The sequence below is a fragment of the Corvus hawaiiensis genome, chromosome 5 (genome assembly GCF_020740725.1).
Source record: "Corvus hawaiiensis isolate bCorHaw1 chromosome 5, bCorHaw1.pri.cur, whole genome shotgun sequence".
Lineage (NCBI taxonomy): Eukaryota > Metazoa > Chordata > Aves > Passeriformes > Corvidae > Corvus > Corvus hawaiiensis.
Window position 1 is genome coordinate 46,393,055 of NC_063217.1, and position 19,073 is coordinate 46,412,127.

Sequence of the window (19,073 nt, forward strand, 5' to 3'; positions counted from 1 at the left end):
GTAATTAGTCCATTAGTACCTTCACACACTGCCAGCTGGCTCTCCTCAGGCTGGTTTGAGTCAAAGGTTTACCAGTGGTCCATGAGGCACACAGTAGGCACTTTGGTTTCTGAAATTCAGGCTGCATGTCCTCAGCTAAAACAGTTTTTACTTGTAATAAATATTTGCATCAGGCTTCTGTCTCTCTTGCCTCCTGACATGTTTCTGGTGTTCACTTTTCCTGCAGCCCCAGCAGCCTGTGCACACTTCTCCCCACCACGCAGCAAGGTCTGCCTGGTGACAACCATGCCGTCCTATGTCCTGCCTGGGAGGGCTGCAGCCCTGATGGCTGGGAGCCACAGTGGGAAGAGCTCTGCCAGGGGACAGGGCAGCCCTGGAGGGCGCAAAGACCCCATGTCTCTGTCGAGGTCTACCAGCATCTGCTTGTTCAATAGGCCCCGGCTAAACAAGCTCAGCTCTCTGGCTCCACTGAGCTTCAATGCTACTGAAAAAATGCAAAACCCCCACCATTTCTTGAGCTGAAAATAGACCTATTTTGATTGCTGCCTGAGCAAAGGGAATTTTAACTGTGCCCATATTTGCACCATGTTTCAACAGCTGTGCTTCTGCAGATTCTCCTTCTCTGGGGTGGCAAAGGACACTTCTGCAGTGTGAAGAAAGACACTTTGGATTTTCCATCTCCCTTCACACTGAAGGTTATTGTAGCTAGGGCAGGAATATTTTGGAGATGCTTCCTTGCCAGCCATTTCCTTCACAGCAGTTTTATTTATATATGTGTGTGTTGACAGACACCCAGCTGTGTGTGCTGGGGGATTATCACATACCCCCAGAGCTGGCACAGCCCTCCACATGCTGACTGTGTCTGGCAGGGCTGCAGCTGTGTCCCTGCTGCTGGAGTGAGAGAAGTCTGGTTTGTCTCTGCAGATGAAACAAGGTGGGAAGCTGCTGGGCCACTGGGCAGGCATTTGTTAATGCAAGTGCTAAGATAAGGTGAGTTCTTCCACCTACTTCCACAGGTCCCACTCAATGCATTTACTGGCTGCTCTGGTCACTCAGCTGCTGCCCACCAGTCCCACCCATTTGCCAGCACTATTTATACCACAGCTCTAGGGTTTCAGAGGGCTTGGAAACTGAGCATCACGGTGCCACAGCAATAGGGATGCTTCCAGAGCCCCAAAGGAGGGCCAGAGTGAGTGAGGCAGTTGGAGGCAGCGAGTGCCCAGGGAATGCATCCGAAGCAGCCCACGAGCTCCCAAAGCTCGACGGAGAGACGCCTGTGAGCCAAGCCCGGGTAGAGCGAGGGCTGGGCACTGGGCTGCCAGGACAGCAGGAAGAAAAGGGAGGTTTTGTCAGTGCCACACAGAGCGTGGTTTGATCCCGTTGACCAGAGCAGACAAAGGACAAAAGGCGGCAGATGCCAGGGAGTAGGCTTTAACTGCCTGGGGAGCCTTCCCATTACAGCTGAGTAACACTCCAAAAACGCAAGAGGCAGTTATAGGGGCTCTTTATCTTTTTATTATAAATTTGGTATGAATGACCAATGGAAGAATCACAATGGAGTACCAAGAACATTTTATCAAAATTTTAGCAGCATTTAAACAGTAATAGATTCCCAACCTCCTTTGGGCACCCCTTGCCCTTTGCCTCCCACCCACAAAACAGTAACCTTCACTCAAATGTGCTTTCCAAAAGCGTGCAGGGGATGTAGCTAGCCATTTTCCCCTGAGCTGCCATGAAAAAAATCTCATCCCAAATGCTGGTTACCATACAACCTCCATCCATCCACACAGGGCCAGGCTCCTGTCCCCTCCTCGCTGTAGGCAGCACAGCAGGAGGCTGGCTGGCCATGGCGTGGGATGGGACTTGCCAGGGGGAGGCAGCACCTGCTCACATCCTCCCCTGCATGGATCAGCACTCCCATGGGCACCCATTACATCCAAGCAGAAATGCAGGGCTGAGCCCTCTCCCGCCCGCTGCTGCCCTTCACTTCTGTACGCGGGGGTGCCGTGCGCTCCACGGCCCCGCTCCTGTACCTGAGAGTGTGTGCTTGTGTCTGGATGGAGAGAAGGAGGGGAGGCTGACGGTCCGTCCTCCCGCAGGAATCGAGAGCAGGGCAACCAGGAGCTGAGACTTGAAGGGGAAAGGTAGAAGGTGAGCAGTGAGATACTCAAGTATCAACCCACAAAATGAAGTCAGTTTACTATCAGCTAATGTGGAGAGCCATGGGCTGCCTACTAAGTCACAAGAACTAATTTTTTGTGTGCGCTTTTTTTTTTAAAGTTACATTAAGACATGAACAGTACTATCCCAGCCTCACAGGCCAGAGCTTGGTGAAAACAACGTTGAATTAGAGGTGGGGGAACACAACACACATGGAGACAACAACATAATATCGGCAAGCTATTCCCCTGCTTCTTTGGTACTTCCTAAACTTTCTTATCCAAAATATATAAGGGAAATGCACCATTTAAAAGTTACTGTTCATAAGTATTTACACAGCCATAACCATCACGCTATGATACACAAAAATCAATATGATATGAACAAAGTTTTTTATGAAAAGCACTTCTGCACATTTTATTTTGTTCCAGTATCTTAATAGCTTTAAAAAATTCATGTGTTACGCAGTCCTGTACCTCGCTTCTTCTTATATCAAATGGACAAGAAACATTTCCTAATCCATACTCTTCCTCAAAAGATTAAAAAATAGCCACCAAAATGATACACTATGTACAAATTTTACTAAATATTAAGTTCTAGGCAATTATTTTCACCCCACTGATAATATAACTTAGGTATTGTTACCTACTATATGCATATATATTTCTTTAATATATAAGAAATGGCACCACATCACCATGTCACCAATATGACACATTGTTATGTACAGTAGATAAGAAGTTAGGTATGGAAGATGGATCCTCTCTGACTGCTTCTTTCACGGGAACGCTTCTCCCATCGGTAGTAGCTTGGCCATTTCCCCTTTTCCCAGCAGAGGAGGCTCCTCAAATGTAAGGCAGGATCCCGTACATCAGCAGTGCCATCACCCCGGCGCTGAACAAGCCGGCCACCGGCACAGTCACAAACCATGCCAGGAAGATGTTGCGGAAGAGGCGCCAGTCGACGGCTTTCTTGGAGCGGATCCAGCCGACGGCCACCACGGAGCCAACCTTGGGAGCGTGGGGAAGAGAGAGGAAGACAAGGTGTGAGGGGTAAGTCTGAGCACCTGTAACATGCCCACGGCCACACCAATGCCAGTCAGCTGATACCAAGCGATGCTCTGAGATAAAGAAGTCCCTGAGGATGACAATGGCTCTGTTCTGGTGCGGTGGCAGGAGGGTGACACTTCCAAGGTACTTAAACCTTTGTTTGTCAATGATCTCCTGTTTTTCATGGGTCTTAGGGTCAGCCAAAGGCAAATAAGTATGTTGGTGGGTTTTTCCCTGCCCTGCTAACTTGTACATGAGCCTTCAGTGCAGCTGAGGCAGCCCTCCACCTGACTCAGTCCATAGAGAAGAGAGCAAGTGTCCACTGACTCTGGCCAGATTGCAGTCTAAATCAGGAAAACACCAGGAAAGTTGTTTTTAAGGCTCTGCTGAAGAGCACTGCATAGAGCAGGTCAGGATATGCACTATGGTTCCTGTCCCACCTGCCTATCTCCTTGCTGGTTTGGGATGCCCTGCCTGTTCACCGAGCAGCTGCTGATGCTCTCTGTGCAGCTCACAGCCTGGCATATGGTGCTGACTCAAAACACCATATCCATATTCCAGTACTGCGGGCTACAGACGAGATGGCAGGGGCAAGGTAAAAGCAGCTGAGCCCACCCTGTGGCAGCCATGGTGGCTTGGCAGGGGGCAGACAGACAGTGCAGGCTTAGACCCAGTACATCAAATGCATCAGTCTGAGCCCTGTGGGGGAAACTAGCCCTTCTGGACCAGCTAGCCAAGCAAAGCATCCAGAGCTAAAATCCTCTCTTGCAGACAAATACATCATCCTAATACTATGGGGCACACAAACTGCACAGACACCAAGAGGATGGTGGGGAATGGATAAAACACCAAGATATCCTTCAAAGACAGTGCTACCAGGGCAGCTGGGTAGGTCAGTGGTTTTGTAGACGAAACACACTGTGTCATGGGCAAAGCTGCAATCTTTTCTTCTTTCAAAGGTATTTTTAGTTCATAAGATATAAACCCAGCACATCAGTTTTTAAGAAAAAAAACTGGACTGAGAGAAACATTTTCAATGAAAAATGATACAAAAACTTCAGAAACACTGCATTTTCTTTCTGCCCTGGAAGTGCTTTCCATGCTGTTAGCAAAAACAGTGTAAGTCTATTCAAAGTGCACGGTAAAGCAGCAAGAAATGTGGAAGGAATATCCTGTTTTGAAGGTAAGGAAACTCCAAGACACAGCTGGGCATGTGCTCCCTGAAGTGCCATCCCTGCCTCCCTGCTTATTTTCTTAATGGGAGTATCAGTCCCTGCCTATAGATCAAAAGATGGGCTGCTCCCCTTGTACAGAGCCAGGAAAATGATAAATGTCAGGAGCACAGGGAATGAGGGAAAGATAACATGGGGATATCAAATCTGCATCTTTTGCTAGCACCTATTTAGCTTCTAACTACTGCTTAATGGTTTTTTTTGGAGAAGAGTTACTTGTGGAAGACCCTGTAACTCTCGGGTGCCTGTGACAGAACAAGGGAAAACTAAACTTGATATTCTATGACCAATAAGGCCTCTGTCGAAAGCTTGATCCAATAAGGAAATCTGTTAGATAATATTTCATCTGAAAACTTCTGGAGTGCACAATATGCTGTTCTGCATTTAGGAGGTGTAAGTGTATTTAGGAGGTGGAGGTGTATTTCAGTGAAGAGGAACCTCACACTTGTGACTACATCAAAGCCTTGACATGAGGAAACAGCATTTGGGCTTTCAGCAGCTCAGCTGTTAGGCTCAGCTTTTTATTTTGTGTGTCCTTAGCATCCGTCTGTCATGCTTGCAACAAGAAGCATTACTTATTGAGCAAGCCTGCATTCTACGTACGCTAATCTCCAAGTCCTTCCTGAAGTTTAAATGGTATCAGCAATGATGGCATTGGCAATCTGTTTTAAAGATAATTAAAGTTTAGTTTATTAATAGTGATTTTTGATGGACTAGAGGTTAGGAGAGTAGCTAATCCTTGGGTGTAGGCACACTACACCTTCTGTAGAATTTCAGATGATATCTACTTTGAGATTCGTTTGAAACCAGTGCAGTTTGCCTTCAGTATGCTTTACTTAAAGCATTACAGAAATGCTTTTGGGTCTCTTGTTCCTGTGCAATGGTGTATAATAAGAACACACAGAACATGATAATTCAATCATAGCAACAGAGAATATTTTTCAAAACCGCAAAATCATAATGGCAAAACAGAGCTGACAGAATGACCTCAGCAAAGTCACTTTTGCAGAGGCAAAGCATTTAACTGCTGCACTCTAATTTTATCTGTACGTGAAGACACTCCATTACAACTGAGAAATGTTCATTTCTAAATCTCCAACCTGAGAACAAATAACAGGTACTCTAAGACTCAATATGATCATTCGCCCACCTGGGCAGCAGAAAGGGAAGGTATGCATTCACACCACACTGGCTTTTCAGTGCTAAATCCCAAGGGAGGTCGAACTGGTGTAGCCAGAGCAATGTGGCTACTGCATTCAGACCCACAAATTCCTTTGGAGGCTCAAAAGATTAGGTCTTTCTTCCAAGCCCACTTGGCTTGGAGGCTTTCAAGGGACTTTCCTCTCCCCTTGGACCTGTGGCAAAGATGAAAGTGCAGTTCAGGCTCTCAGCAGGCACTGAGCATGAAAAAGCTGCTTGGCCATAGATGTGGGACAGGCACATCGGGCAGTGACTACCTCATGTAGACTAAAGGCTCTGATTTAGGACCAAAGGCAGGTCCTGATCTGAGAGGGCTTGACGAACCTTCCCCAGAAGCTAATGCTTTTCTTCCTGCTACCGACCTCCAGTTCGCCACCACATCTGCTACAAGATCTGAAAACTGCTGCTCGGAGCTTTCCTTCACACCTGGTCTCCATTTTCCATTACAGTCTACTGTTTCACCTCAAAAAGGTTTCCCTGCACCTCAGCTGTTTGATGCTGCTCTTTATTTGCCATCAGTTTATCCAGCTGCTGCACATTCAGTTGACTGACACCCCTTCAGAAGGGCTCCCACTCAAGCAAATGCTATTTCACAGTGGAGCAAATATTGAGGAAAAGAATAATTCCCAATACCTGATGCTGGTGGCTCACTTCAAACCTTTTTTCTTTTGGGTTTCTAAGGCAAAATAATTTTTCTGCTGATTTTTAAGAAGGCATTTTGACTCAGTGGCTGACAGCACTTTCAGCGAGGCATTTTCACATGGAGCAAATGATACTTAACAATTCTTTTATTCCTTCCCTGGGCCCTCAAAGAAAACAAGGAATACAGGAATACATCCATTAGAAGTGTTTGCTTTATCCTGTGTTGCTCACTTAGAATCTTTCAACTCAGGATCTCATTTTGCTGAAACACCGAGTCAGTTATAATAACATGACATCCCTGGAACAGTCTAATCCTATTGCAAAGTGGATCTTCCCATTAAGAATGATCCACCTAATGAGATACAGCAAGCTACATACAGGGAGCAGACACAGACTAACCACATTAGCTGCTTTTATGGAAGTATTTTTCAAAAAGAACTATTTTGCTCTGCAGTTAGAAAAGACCAAGCTTTTAGCTGCATTGAGTGAATGAATACCCCTCTCATTAACTTATGGCTTCCAAGACATTTTCTTTCTAAATTCAGTCTATTTGTTTGGACCAAAGTGTGTTTTTTCTTTTACAACAGTTGGCTAGAAGTGTTTCAGGCATGCAACTGGGATAATCAAAGCTGTATTATTCTCCCTGGCAAATTCTTCATCATGCATTTGATACTAGTCAGCTTAAAGAGAGGTGATTTCAGGCTAGCATTTTTAGAAGTGGATAACATTGTTATTATTTTTCCCCTCCCTGCTTGATTCAGAGGAACCAGAGTTCTGTCAATGCCAGGAAATCTGAACAGCCTTTCAGAGCTGCTCAGTCTTGGCTGCTTCTCAAAGAGCACCAGGGTAGAAGAAATAAATGATTTTGCAGTAGAGGAAGGCTTTCTGAAGAAATGGTTTTCACTAGAAAAAGGCCAATTGAACCAACTTTGGGCATTTTGCAGGATGTGTGGCTTTCATTGACTCTTTTACTGGAAAGCAGGTCAATGTCACAGGCAAGGCTGCCAGGCTTCTTGCCAGCCCGCCTGCCATGCCATGGAGCAGTTATCCCCAGAAATCTTCCTGCCCCAGCCCCAGCCTGAGGCTCCAAGGTCTCCAGGGTGCAGTAGTGAATCCTACAAGGTCTTTTCTTAGGGCTTGGTCTTGGTGGCATGCAATGAGGCAGAGGGAGTGCCATTCTGGGGTCTCTGGTTTTGGAGGGGCTTCTCCACATCCTGCTAGAGGGTGAAAAAAACAAACAGCTCTGCACGTCCAGGAGCTTGGGAGTCCATGGAGAAACAAAAGGAAAGAAAGGGGATATTTGACTTGAGAATTTCCCAGGGAACAAAACTCCAAATTCCCATTATGTTCTTCCAGCAGTGTGTCCACATGCTCCCTGATGTCTACAAGCTATATAAATGTCTTCATGACACAATTAAATTCTGCTCATTACCCAGCCTGTACCTATACTCCAAAGTGGTCTTTTTTTAAAAAAAACCAAGAAAGCAAACTACCTAGTTGAAAGGACTAATTACAAGGGCCAGATTCTGTATTATAATGCACAAAAGTGAGGACAAGTTGGTTTAAAAGAAGAGAGACATTAAAATATTAGCTTAATGATGTAGCAGTGTTTTTCATACGGGTGGCTTTGAAAGACACGTAACCAGGTTCACACAGACTACGAATCTACGTTATTTTAATATGTCTATATTAGTTCAGTACAACCATGTAGGGGTGAAAGACAGTCCAGACTTTTGTGCAATTAGTTATATAATGCTGACTTTGCTTGGCTGTACTGCCTTTAAAAGTGGGCCCCGTTATTTTGCGGTCACAGTCTGCAGGGCATGGCACAGTGAAGGCAATCTGCAACAGTCGGTATCTCCTGGATTTTGTTATGGTTTGTCCTAGTGGATGTGATTTACTGATAGGATCACTGCAAACTCCAATACCTTGCAATGGGTGGAGCTTATTGGAATACCCACATTTGAGGCTACAAGTACCGTTAGCGCACACATTACTTCAATGCAAAATCCACTGTGAAGAAATAAAAAAAAAAAAGACAGATGGAAAACCTGTAGTAAAAGAGTTATATGCAGGAAATCCCATGCCATGCACTTATCAAGAAAGTCAAGTATAAATGATGAATGGTGCGCAGCCTCTGAACAAGGGAGAAATGTTACCCGACCAGGTTCAAATGGCACCGTCAGAGGAAACCAGGCTGTTCCTTGCAATCATTTGCTTTAAAATTGAGGTCATGTTTTTGTGAGTGCTGTTTTTCTTCACCAACAGCTATGGAGTTTATGCTGTGGCCAGTTCCAGTGACTTGACTGTGACAATTCCAATGCATTTTTTGGAAGCCTGATTACTTTCCCGTGTTGCTGGCATGACCGAGACGCGCTAACACACCCCTACCTAACCATCCTCTGTCAGCGGCTGTTTTCCCCTCACCGTGCCATTATCCCTGACTCGAGCAGCACAATTTTAAGATGAATAGTCCAGACTGCCTTGACTGCAGTCGCTGGGCAAAGGCATACCTTGCAGTGTGTAGTACTGACAGGAAGTCCAACATTGGAAGCTACCACAACTGTGAACGCCGAAGCCAACTCAATAGTGAATCCACTGCGGGAAGCATAAGAAAACACTTCACAATCACTCTTTGCATCAGCTCGGACTGATACCGTGCAGCGTGCCAAAGTCTTACCCGTTTCTTCTTTCGACTGTTTTATCTCCAACTGATTTTTGTCATGTGAGTAAGTTAAGAGAACAAGAAAGGGTTGAATAATGGGAACGGCACAGGCTAGTCATCTGCTGTACCCCGTCTGCATGGCTCATTGCGTCAGAGACCTTCTCTACTCTACGCTGCGGTGAATCGTGCCTAATTAGTAATTCGGTTAAGCACCAGCAGAGGTCGAGTATGCATTAAAGATGAAAATTACTGTAATAAATACATATGGGTTTAACAGTCTGAAGCACACTGGGAAAGCCACTGTAATCTTGCCATTTCCAAATGCACCTTCTACCATGCTAATTAGGTCAGCAGCAGAAGACTCTGCTGTCTGTTCACGCAGACCTCTATGCCTTAAACACATTCAGTATTACAGGGTTATCTTTTTTCCTTTCTCTCTTTCTTTTTCTTTCTTTTTCTCATGCTTTCTTTTTCTCCTTTTTCTCTTATTTCTTTCATTTTTTTAGAAAGACAGAGAAGTTGAAGCCAGGTTATCATTAAAATCAAAGCACAGCAAATCCAGCAAACTGCATTACAAAAAAAATACTGGAGCAGCAATTTCTCAGATTGCCTCACACACGGAGTTCACACAACCACAATGACACCTGTGGACCTACCTTGATGGTGTGATCGGAGTGAGGTCTTTACCCATAGTCTGGATAACTCTTCTTCCCCAGACCCAGAGACCCACACAGATCCCAACACCTCCATAAAAGAGCAGCCAGATGGGAGTCGATGCTTCTTGCATTACGCCACCTTGCTCGTAGATTAGCCAGAGTGCGACGAGGGGACCAATGGCATTGCTGGAGAAACAGAAACGGGTCACCTGAGTTAAAAAAATGCAGATAGCATCCTTGAAAGGAGTCTGTTATTTTCTGTGTGATTTTTCTTCATCATGGGCACAGCACTACTCTGACTTGACCCTACAGGCAACACCCTTTCTCACTTGGAAAGAGCGCAGCACGCGACTCTTATCATACTGCTTTTTCGGTTGTCACTTCACCACTGATAACTAGAGCAAGTCCTGAAAGGAATTTCGCTTTTACAAATCGTTTACTGAAATGTCAGAGTTGGTAGTACCTCATTATGTCTGTTCTGTGACAAAAATCAGTATTTTCAGTACTGCACTGAAACTGTCTCAGAATTTACCTATTCAAGACCTGTGCGTCTTTAAAATTCAAGTATCAAATTAGCTCTTTTTGTCAAAGAGGGAAAAATAATGAACAAACTTACCATTGCAGACAAGGAAATAGAAATATAATCTAGTTTGACAGCCTATAATGTTTGGGATAGGATCTGAGTGCAGCTGGGAAGGTGACTTAGTCATCTTCAAACTGTTGTAGAGTGAGTTGGACTGGGTCAGAGAGGACCCCTTGGTGACACAGAGCTGGCGTAAGCCCTTTTTGCTACCCTACTGCTGCTATCTGAAAAAACATTGGAAGTCAGCAACACTGAAGTCCCCACTCTTAATGCAGGTCATCTGATATTAGTGACTGGAGTCAGACTTCTGACTCTGTTTATTCTAAAAAAGCATCAAGTTTCTAGACAGAAACTTCTAGCTAGAAGAAAAACTTGAAAGCTGGTATCCAGTTGCTTTAGAGGCTTAAATACTAAAAAGCAGATAAGAATGTCAACATCCCTTTTGTTTTCAGCTCTTTTACTAAACCAAGTAAGTGCTTGCCTTGCTGAGCAGCATTTATTCATCACCCAAAAAGCATACCCAGTGAAGCAGTGCCATATTTATGTCTAAATAATCATGAGAAGAGTAGAACAAACCTGACCAATGTCATTCAAAAAATCTGAAAACCATCAGGGAAGCCCCCCTCTTTGTAAACTGATAGGAAAGCAGGTCACAGCGAGCACCACAGGCAGGACTGACAGTCATGCTAGCCCTGGAGCCAAGACCTGCTAAATTTAGTTCCTGGTTCCACTCCAAAGCACACAGATGGAGTAAGGGCCAGTTTTAATGTCAAATGTTGTGCAAACCAGGCCACTGTATCTGCCAGCTATTCATTGAATCCCATCTTTACCAGATTTGAGGTGCCAGGGGCTGAGGGGTGATTGCCAAGAGACAAGGGTCGCCAGCAGTGCAAAGCTTGGCACATCTCAGCACCACAAGACCCTCCTGCTTTCATCTGGCCCTTGAGAAATCGAGCTCTGAACCCTGAGAAGCGATCCTGAAGCAAAGTAATAAAGAAAAACTTTTTTCTTGTAAACACACAGAGCAACATTCAAGCTGCGAGGGAAATGAAAATTTTTTAAAATGCTCTTTGATATAAAAATGAATTAATAATTCTTATGGATTTTGAGAAAGATACAGAACACAAATTAGTGAGCTAACATGAATAATAAAATCCAGTGGGTTTGAAGATGCTGGGTAGTCTTCAATGAAGAACTAAAGACTCTTTAAATAAAGAGTGATTGCCACTAGCTAAAACACTTTAAAATTCTGGTCTGATACTGTGCCCAAGTAAGAACTTGATTTGTTGAATTTTGGAAGGACAGTATGTGAAAAGTCCTTAGGGCCGAAATGCAAGAATCATTTTACTTCCATGGACAAAGAGATTCTTGATGGGAGCATTTCTAATATTCTGAAATTGATCTGAAACTTCTTTTCTGGTGTTTTCAGGTGTGGATTAAATTACTTGCACATTTAAATGTCTTCTTGGGCACAGAAAAAGAAAGGTAATTCAATGTATGAAGGTACACAAATTAACTGATGGATGCTGAAGGATGGATAAAGGCAAATAATACATTGATCACATGAATAAAGGGAAAACTGATCACCTCTTTTTACAGTGTTGTATGACATGGAAAAAACCTCCCTGTTGAAAATAACAGGCACATTTGGAGTGAGCTCAGGCACTGATTCCTGACTGTTCCAAAGAGATTATAGATACATATTTGTCAGTCCCAGCATAAATAAAAAGGCAGAAAAGGCTTCAAAAACTGCAGCAGCAAACTCTGGTCTTCCATATCAAAATCCAGTTTTAATTATTTGCAAATGCTACACCTCTGTGAATCAGCTTAATCCTTGAATAAAAGGTTCTTATTTGTGGCAACGGAAGACAAGGCAAAACTCTGCTGACTGATGCTCAGCCTCAGAGAATCTGAGTGCCTGATTCTGTCCAACAGACCAGAAGAGAGAACGCTGATGCCCACAGAGGCAGCACTTCTGATACCTCCTCTGTAAGAACAGAAAGCAGAAGAGCACTGGATCCATACAGGCTTCGAAAGGCAAAAAGGTAACTACCCTTATTTTCCTTTGTGAATATCTACATACAGGTTATCTATACCAGAGGGACATTTCTCCTCTCCCCGCAAATCATGTTCAATGTGACTTAAATATTCAGCTCTTAGGGACAGTGGCAGCTCCCAGCCTGAGTATCTCCAAGTGGCTACATACAGCAACAACGTCTTGAATCTAGCACCATCACAGCTCTCCAAGGGGCTCCTTCAGCTTCTAGATTTGTTCAGGAGGTGCAGTCCAAGGGGCTTGTGGTGTCAATGCTTCCTATGCCAATGGAAAACAGCTCTAGAAGAAGCCACTAGGCCTGTCCCACCACAAAACTGCCAAAAGCTCACAGCAAATGGGTCTGACACAGGCACTGCAAAGACTACAACCTTGATTCTGCACAGAGGTAGAGGACAACTGCTCCCAACAGGACAGTAAGAGAGGGTAAGAGAGAAACAACACACAAAAAAACCCCCACCAACAAAAAAGGCATCGTTACATAACAGAGTTTGCTTAACAGATGTCTCCTACAGCTGAGTGACTAACCAGATGAACCACAAGGATGCTGGCTAGACTGGGTTGTGGCTTTCACAGTATTTCCCACTGGTTCTAGCTCATTTGATTCAAGACATGACTATCAGGAAAGCAGGCCTCCAATCTTCCATGCATTTGGCTAAGACTCATTTCACAAGTCTATTTTCAAGAAGTTATTTTCTCTTACTCTCCCACACAGGTTTCTACTTACCTTAACTAACTCTGCTTTGTGCTGGAGCTCCAAGTCTTATTCGTGGTAGTTCAGAGAAGAAAAAAGCCTGATATGGTCACACAGGCTCTGAACCCCCATCCACATCTATGTATATGTAAAACTGCCCTCAGGTTCCTATGAAACTGAAGTGCTTTAGAGGATTTGTTGCATTATTTAGCTATTGGGTTTAAAAGACAACATAAGATGCTCCTGTCATGGTATTACTTTAATTTTGCACACTTAATACACACTTTTCCACTGAGCATGAGGAGGTGGCCAATACAAGTCAATTTTAGGATGAATTTATGAAATGTTATGGCATAAGAAGCCCATCTCCTGAGTCTGCCTGCTGCAAAGTGTATTCTCCACATCCAGTACTTTCCCCCACCTCTGCCAGCCCAATTACTCACAGGGCAGAGGACTTTGCAGCCGGGGCACTGCGCAGGGGCTGTTTGCCTTCCCTGGAGGTGCAGTGCAGGATTTAATGCCACCCACAGCAATATTTGCACTGCCAGATGTGCTTCATGGTGGCTCAGTGAAGGACTGCTCTGTGTTTCTGAAGCGCTGCCTGACCCTCATGATGATGTCGCTCTCGACTAATGTGAATTGGCACGGCTTCTCTTTTTCTGCTCGCTTGTGCCAGTTTAGAATCTGTCACACGCCATTTATAAAACTGTTGTGAAAGATAGCATTTGACAGTGAATCTGAACTATAAATAGAGCTGGCTTCTCCTCTCCCCTGTGAGACAGATAGTATTACCAACAAAAATAACCACCCCACATTCAGCTATCATGAGACAGGCTTAGAAATGACAGTTTCCCATGCAGACACACACACACACAAGCAGAAATTTGTAGGTACCTTTGGGTCACAAGTCCCAGACCTTCTCTGGAGGAATGAGGACTAACACTTTTTTTTAGTAAAAAATAAGGGGCTTTTTCCAGTAATTCAGCCATCAGCTGAATGCTCTATCGCCAAACCCTGTCAAACTTGTCGTAACATTTTATGAAGTAGCAACATTGCTATTTCCTCGCTGTTGTTTGAGGGGAGTAGTGACTTGCTCAAAAAGAAAATCTAACTGTATTTGAAAGCTACACATTTGTGAATAACGTATAGACTCCTTGGTGACCATGCTTAGATTCTCTGCTGCCTGAAAAAGGAGATTGCTTTTTAGCCACTTTTTCTAATTGAGCGAAAGAACCTAGAGATGTACTTTATCACCAATTAAAGCTGAATGACGAGCAAAAGAGCCATCTGAGAAATCTGTATTAGGCGTCCAATATTACAATTATAAAATGTCCAGCCATTTGACTATCTCCCAAACCAGGATTTCACAAAAAAACCTTCCACTGGGAAAATCAGTGGAATGATATTTCTGAATAGGCTGCAGTTACGCCCTGAGACATCACCCAGCTGAGTAAGAGTGAAAGAAAGATACTCCTGTATGAATCAACAGGAAAAAAACATGTCCTGATCTCCAGGGATGTCAGATTATCAGGAGAGTTTTATCCTAGTTCAAATAACTGGACAGCCTTGAAATAGTGCATCTACCATAGCACAATAAAAGTGTGTCAGAGCTGTGCCCTGTGAAGTGCAAGCTTTGGGTGCATTAGTGAGTCAGGGTGGACATGCTTTTATTCCTGCAGCTCATCTTTGTGTCTTGTGAATACTGGCCCTGAAACCCCACCTCCCTGGATCCTGGAGGGTTGGGTCCATCCTCCCCCGCACCCACCAGCATCAGCTATTCCCCTGGCAAGCCCAGACATGGGCCCTGATCACAGAGGGATTGGGAGGGATTCCCATGCCCACTGGAGACCCCGTTTCTTGCCGCTCTTCTCTGACTTGTCTGCATGGCACAACAAAAATGCCATGCACCTGCATAATTAAGGACACAAGTGAAGATTCATAGCTACTTGGGACACAGGCTGGACTTACAGGATGGACTATTATTAAAAAGGGAAGAAATCACAAATCAGGCTTCCCTCACTAATCGTAACACACAGATTAGTCTCCTAAATATTCTAAGTGATCTTGAGTGCAGCTCTCAGGGAGGAAATAGGAAATACCTGTTCTGTAATCCAGCCTTACTACAGCTCCTTTAGACTCCTTATTTAGCCAAGAGGCTGAATCCCACTAAGCTCTCCATGTGCAGTAAGATACTGGCAATGTTCTGGCCCTTCCCTCCTTTAATCCCATTGCATTTACTTTATTAAGAGGGGAAAAAGGTGAATCTTACTGCTGTTTCTGTGCTCTGATCTAAAACTCCAGTGAAATCTGTATGAAGGTGAGAGGAGAAGGCTCTTCTCCATGTATTTTGGGCAAGCACACATTTCCTAGTTTCTCTAACTGCTTTGCTTAAAAATGAATTCCCTATCTGGTAGCAGTCAGCTTCCCTAAAACCACTGAAAGAATGTGTAGGAATAGATAAAAAATATTAAATATTTTTACTATAGTTCTGAAATTGTTTTAAATCCTGTTGTCAGTAATGTAGCCTATATAGTTTAGATAATGAAAGGCATTCTTTCTCAAACTATAAATCTATATGGCATTACCTGCAGACTCTAACTCCAATGACCCCTTTTTCCTAATATCTAAGCATGAATACGCAAGGGGAGTCCTGAAGTCCTCCACAGGAAATTTAATTAGAGCAGACACATTCAAATAATTTATGCAGCAGGAACTCAGGAAAACTGAGATCCCTGTGAAATGTCTGCAGGCAGGTTTCTCCTCCCTACAGCCTGTACCAGCCAAACCCCAGCACTGCTTGCCCCTTGGCATGCACAGACTGGGGTGGTGGCACGGTCTGTGGTCACCCTGCCCAGCTGGAGCATCACGCCTCCTGCCACTGTCACGGTACTAAATCAACCTTCCTCCATGGCCTGAATCCATGGGCCCAGGTAGCTGCCTGCTCACACAAGCCAGGGCACGCAGCTCATTCTGACACCCCCAGGGTTTCTCCTGTGACAGCAGGAGTGATGGCCTGATGCAGAGGAGGAGGGTAGTAAGGGACATTTATAGGAGAAGGAATCTGTATGAGAAATGACTAAACACATGCACAGACAGGTGTGTAGGAGTACAAGGCTCAGGCTTTCCTCACAGCAAAAGCAGCGTATCTTAATCAGCAAAACTCACACTGACCTACAGCATCACTCTGTGGGTCATCCTGCTTTGCTTGCAAGAATTCAAGGAATAACAAGCTCCAGAGATTGCTTGAGTAAATAAAAGCATCTTCCCATTTGCTAGGATAGGACTTTGGGGCCAACACACTGTTTGCTCATAGCTTTCTCATTCCCAGCCCAGTAGCAAAGCAGCTGTGGACACTGCTGTGCTGGGCACCAGAGAAAACACGACTCCCTGCTTCTTTTAACACACAGCTCCCCCAGCTAGGATCCTTGCTGATGTCAGCCTGAACATGAGCCCTGATGGCTATAAACATCAGCTCCTACAGCAAAGATGGCTGATTTCATTAGGATGCCAAAAAGCATCATCTCAGAAGAAACTGGGGTCTAACTACCCCATGAGTTAGTTATGAACTAGTTCTGCAGTCAAGGGCAAAATACTGGTTTAACTCTTCCAGGTCCATGGGTAAATCCTGGACAGTCAAACAAGAGAGATCTCCATATGATCTTTTGTCCGTTAAAGTGCCGTCCAAACCATACGGGGCACTTCTGATCCATGAAGTTTTTCTGAGCTGCATCATAGTTCAGTCTGTACTGTATGTCCCATGCTTAAGTATGCTCTCAAACAGACCAATCATTTTCCTTGCAATCACCTGCAGTTTTTAAGTTTCATATTAGCTTTTTGGGGTTAGCAGTCTTTTCTAGCCATGTCCAAAACAGCCTGCCCAACTGCCTTTGTTTTCGAGAACTAGTTAATTCAGACTTTAAAACACAGCATAAACCCTACAGCTTCAGCAACTCTTCTGCTATTTGTTGTTATACAGGTAGGCTGCTGTGGCTGCAGCACTGAGCTCCAGATCACAAGTCCTGCTGAACCAGCCTGTATCTACAGAAAAATAAGCTCAGTCCAACTCAACCATAGGTGCATATAATCCCTGCTGGACAACAAAGCCCAGCCTCCCGGGCTCTCTGGAAAGCTGGCTCTGAACAAGCATTTAGAAGCTGGCAGTTCTCCTTGTGTCACGCTCCTGGCCCAGGTCTTTTTTCCATCCTGCCCTTTTTATTCTCCCGTTGCCCTTGCAATGACCTGACGCACTCCCTTTGTGCTCGGCTGCTGAGCCAGTGGGACCTGCTCACTTGGCGCCGCTAATTAAGTTCAACAACAACATTTTTTTCAGCAGTTCTGTCCCAACACATTCAGTTGGGATTTTAAATACTTTAGATTTCATTCAGTCCATGTGCATGGTGGTGTCACAAGGCTCTCGGCCTGGCTCAGCTGGTCCCAGCCCTGGAAGGGCTCCAGCACCCTTGACTCAGTGCACATAAGCTTGGCAGCAGGGGCAGGAGGGGATGGTCCGAACAAAACAGTCACCCAAATAAGGAGCTACCATCACTCCCTGTTTCTTTCAAAACACAGCTAGGATCCTTGCTGATGTCAGCCTGAACATGAGCCCTGATGGCTGCAAACATCAGCTCCTACAGCAAAGATGGCTGATTTCATTAAGATGCTAAAAAGTTTAATCTCAGAAGAAACTGGGGTCTAACTACCCCCTGAGTTAGTTATGAACTAGTTCTGCAGTCAAGGGCAAAATACTGATTTAACTCTTCCGGGTCCATGGGTAAATCCTGGACAGTGAAACAAGAGAGATCTCCATATGATCTTTTGTCCGTTAAAGTGCCGTCCAAACCATATGGGGCACTTCTGATCCATGAAGTTTTTCTGAGCTGCATCACAGTTAAGTCTGTACTGCATGCCCCGTGCTTAAATATGCTCTAAAACAGATCAGTCATTACTTTGCAATCACCTGCAGCTTTTAAGTTTCATACTGGCTTTTTATTTTTGTCTCTTTGCTCCTCTTATCTGCCCCCTTCCCTTCAAGAAATACCAACAAACAGCCTGATGGAAAATAAATAGAAAGCATGGCACAAAAGTAAGTTCCAGGATAGGGAAAGAAAATGTTGGCGTAAAGTCCAAAGCAAAAGATGTGGACAATGCAGGTGCTATCCTAAATATATGAGTGAGGAGCTTAAAACCAAATGCAGGGGAAAGCAGGATTTTAACGACAGGATTCAAGGCTGAGGAAAAAAATTAGAGAAACAGCTTGACAGCAGCACCTAAAATGAGCAGAAGGAAAGTGTATGAAGGAGGGAGATGAAAAGATAGCAGGCATCAGTGGAAGATGGACTGCCAGGGCTTACTTTCTTACAGAAATGTGAACAAAAAGCTGTGCTACTCACTAGGTTCTACTGCATAATTTTTTGAACAACGCCCTGCCTTTAGAGCTCTGCAGATCTTCATGCAACATGTGGCGGAGCCAAAACATCTTTTGCTCCACTAGATGAAGACTGGCTAAACACCTCTGCTATATGATCCTCAGGATAAATATCTGCATTCCCAGAGAATTTTATCTACCAAATCTTTTAGGCATACGAAGGCGTCTTTAATTTTATTGTTTAGCTGGAACTCAGTACAATTGCAAGGATGGGTTCCTATCCAATCCCTCACACATGACCATCTTCCTGCTTTTCTACCAGCCTTGACAAAATGAAGCTGACGTGTTCTCTAGTTTTGCAATTATATAAATTCAGCTTAAGAAGAGATTTTGGAATAAACAGCATTTAATAAAAACACACTTCCTGGCAAATTTGATAGGATCACCAATGGAAGTAGGGATCTGAAAAACACTGAAAACACATGAATTTTCAGGAAAGGAAATTGTCACTGTAACAAGCCAGTCCAAATGTAAAATTCTAAGGGAATTAGGCTGTAAGATGCAACAGCACATACAGCACAGAGTCTAAACTTCGTATTTCATCCTGGCCAGCTTCTGTTGACACCAAATCTGATTTCTGAACTAAATGCATCCATACAGACAACTTCTAACAAAAGTGACTACCCCTTCCTCCTACATAACATGCAAGTGATGCTTGTATAAACACATGAGTCCTTGAGGACTATGTATAAGCATCACCTGCAGGGAATAAAG

The 19,073-nt window shown here is 44.3% G+C and overlaps 1 protein-coding gene across 6 annotated transcripts in view; it reads right to left on the reverse strand.

Annotated features, from left to right (window-relative positions):
* Window positions 1-2,277: 2,277 nt before the first annotated feature.
* The window catches only part of SLC20A2 (solute carrier family 20 member 2), a 56,522-nt gene continuing 39,726 nt past the window's right edge, over window positions 2,278-19,073 (reverse strand). For 4 of the 6 annotated variants that reach the window (XM_048302892.1, XM_048302890.1, XM_048302893.1 and 1 more), the window contains 3 exons: window positions 9,605-9,790; window positions 8,797-8,881; window positions 2,278-3,170 (listed from right to left, as the gene is read on the reverse strand). In XM_048302892.1, coding sequence (XP_048158849.1) covers window positions 3,006-3,170; window positions 8,797-8,881; window positions 9,605-9,790 — 436 coding nt within the window. In that variant the 3' untranslated portion in view covers window positions 2,278-3,005. Of the gene's footprint in view, window positions 3,171-8,211; window positions 8,297-8,796; window positions 8,882-9,604; window positions 9,791-19,073 lie in introns of all 6 variants that reach the window. The other 2 variants (XM_048302894.1, XM_048302895.1) reach the window with 2 other exon arrangements.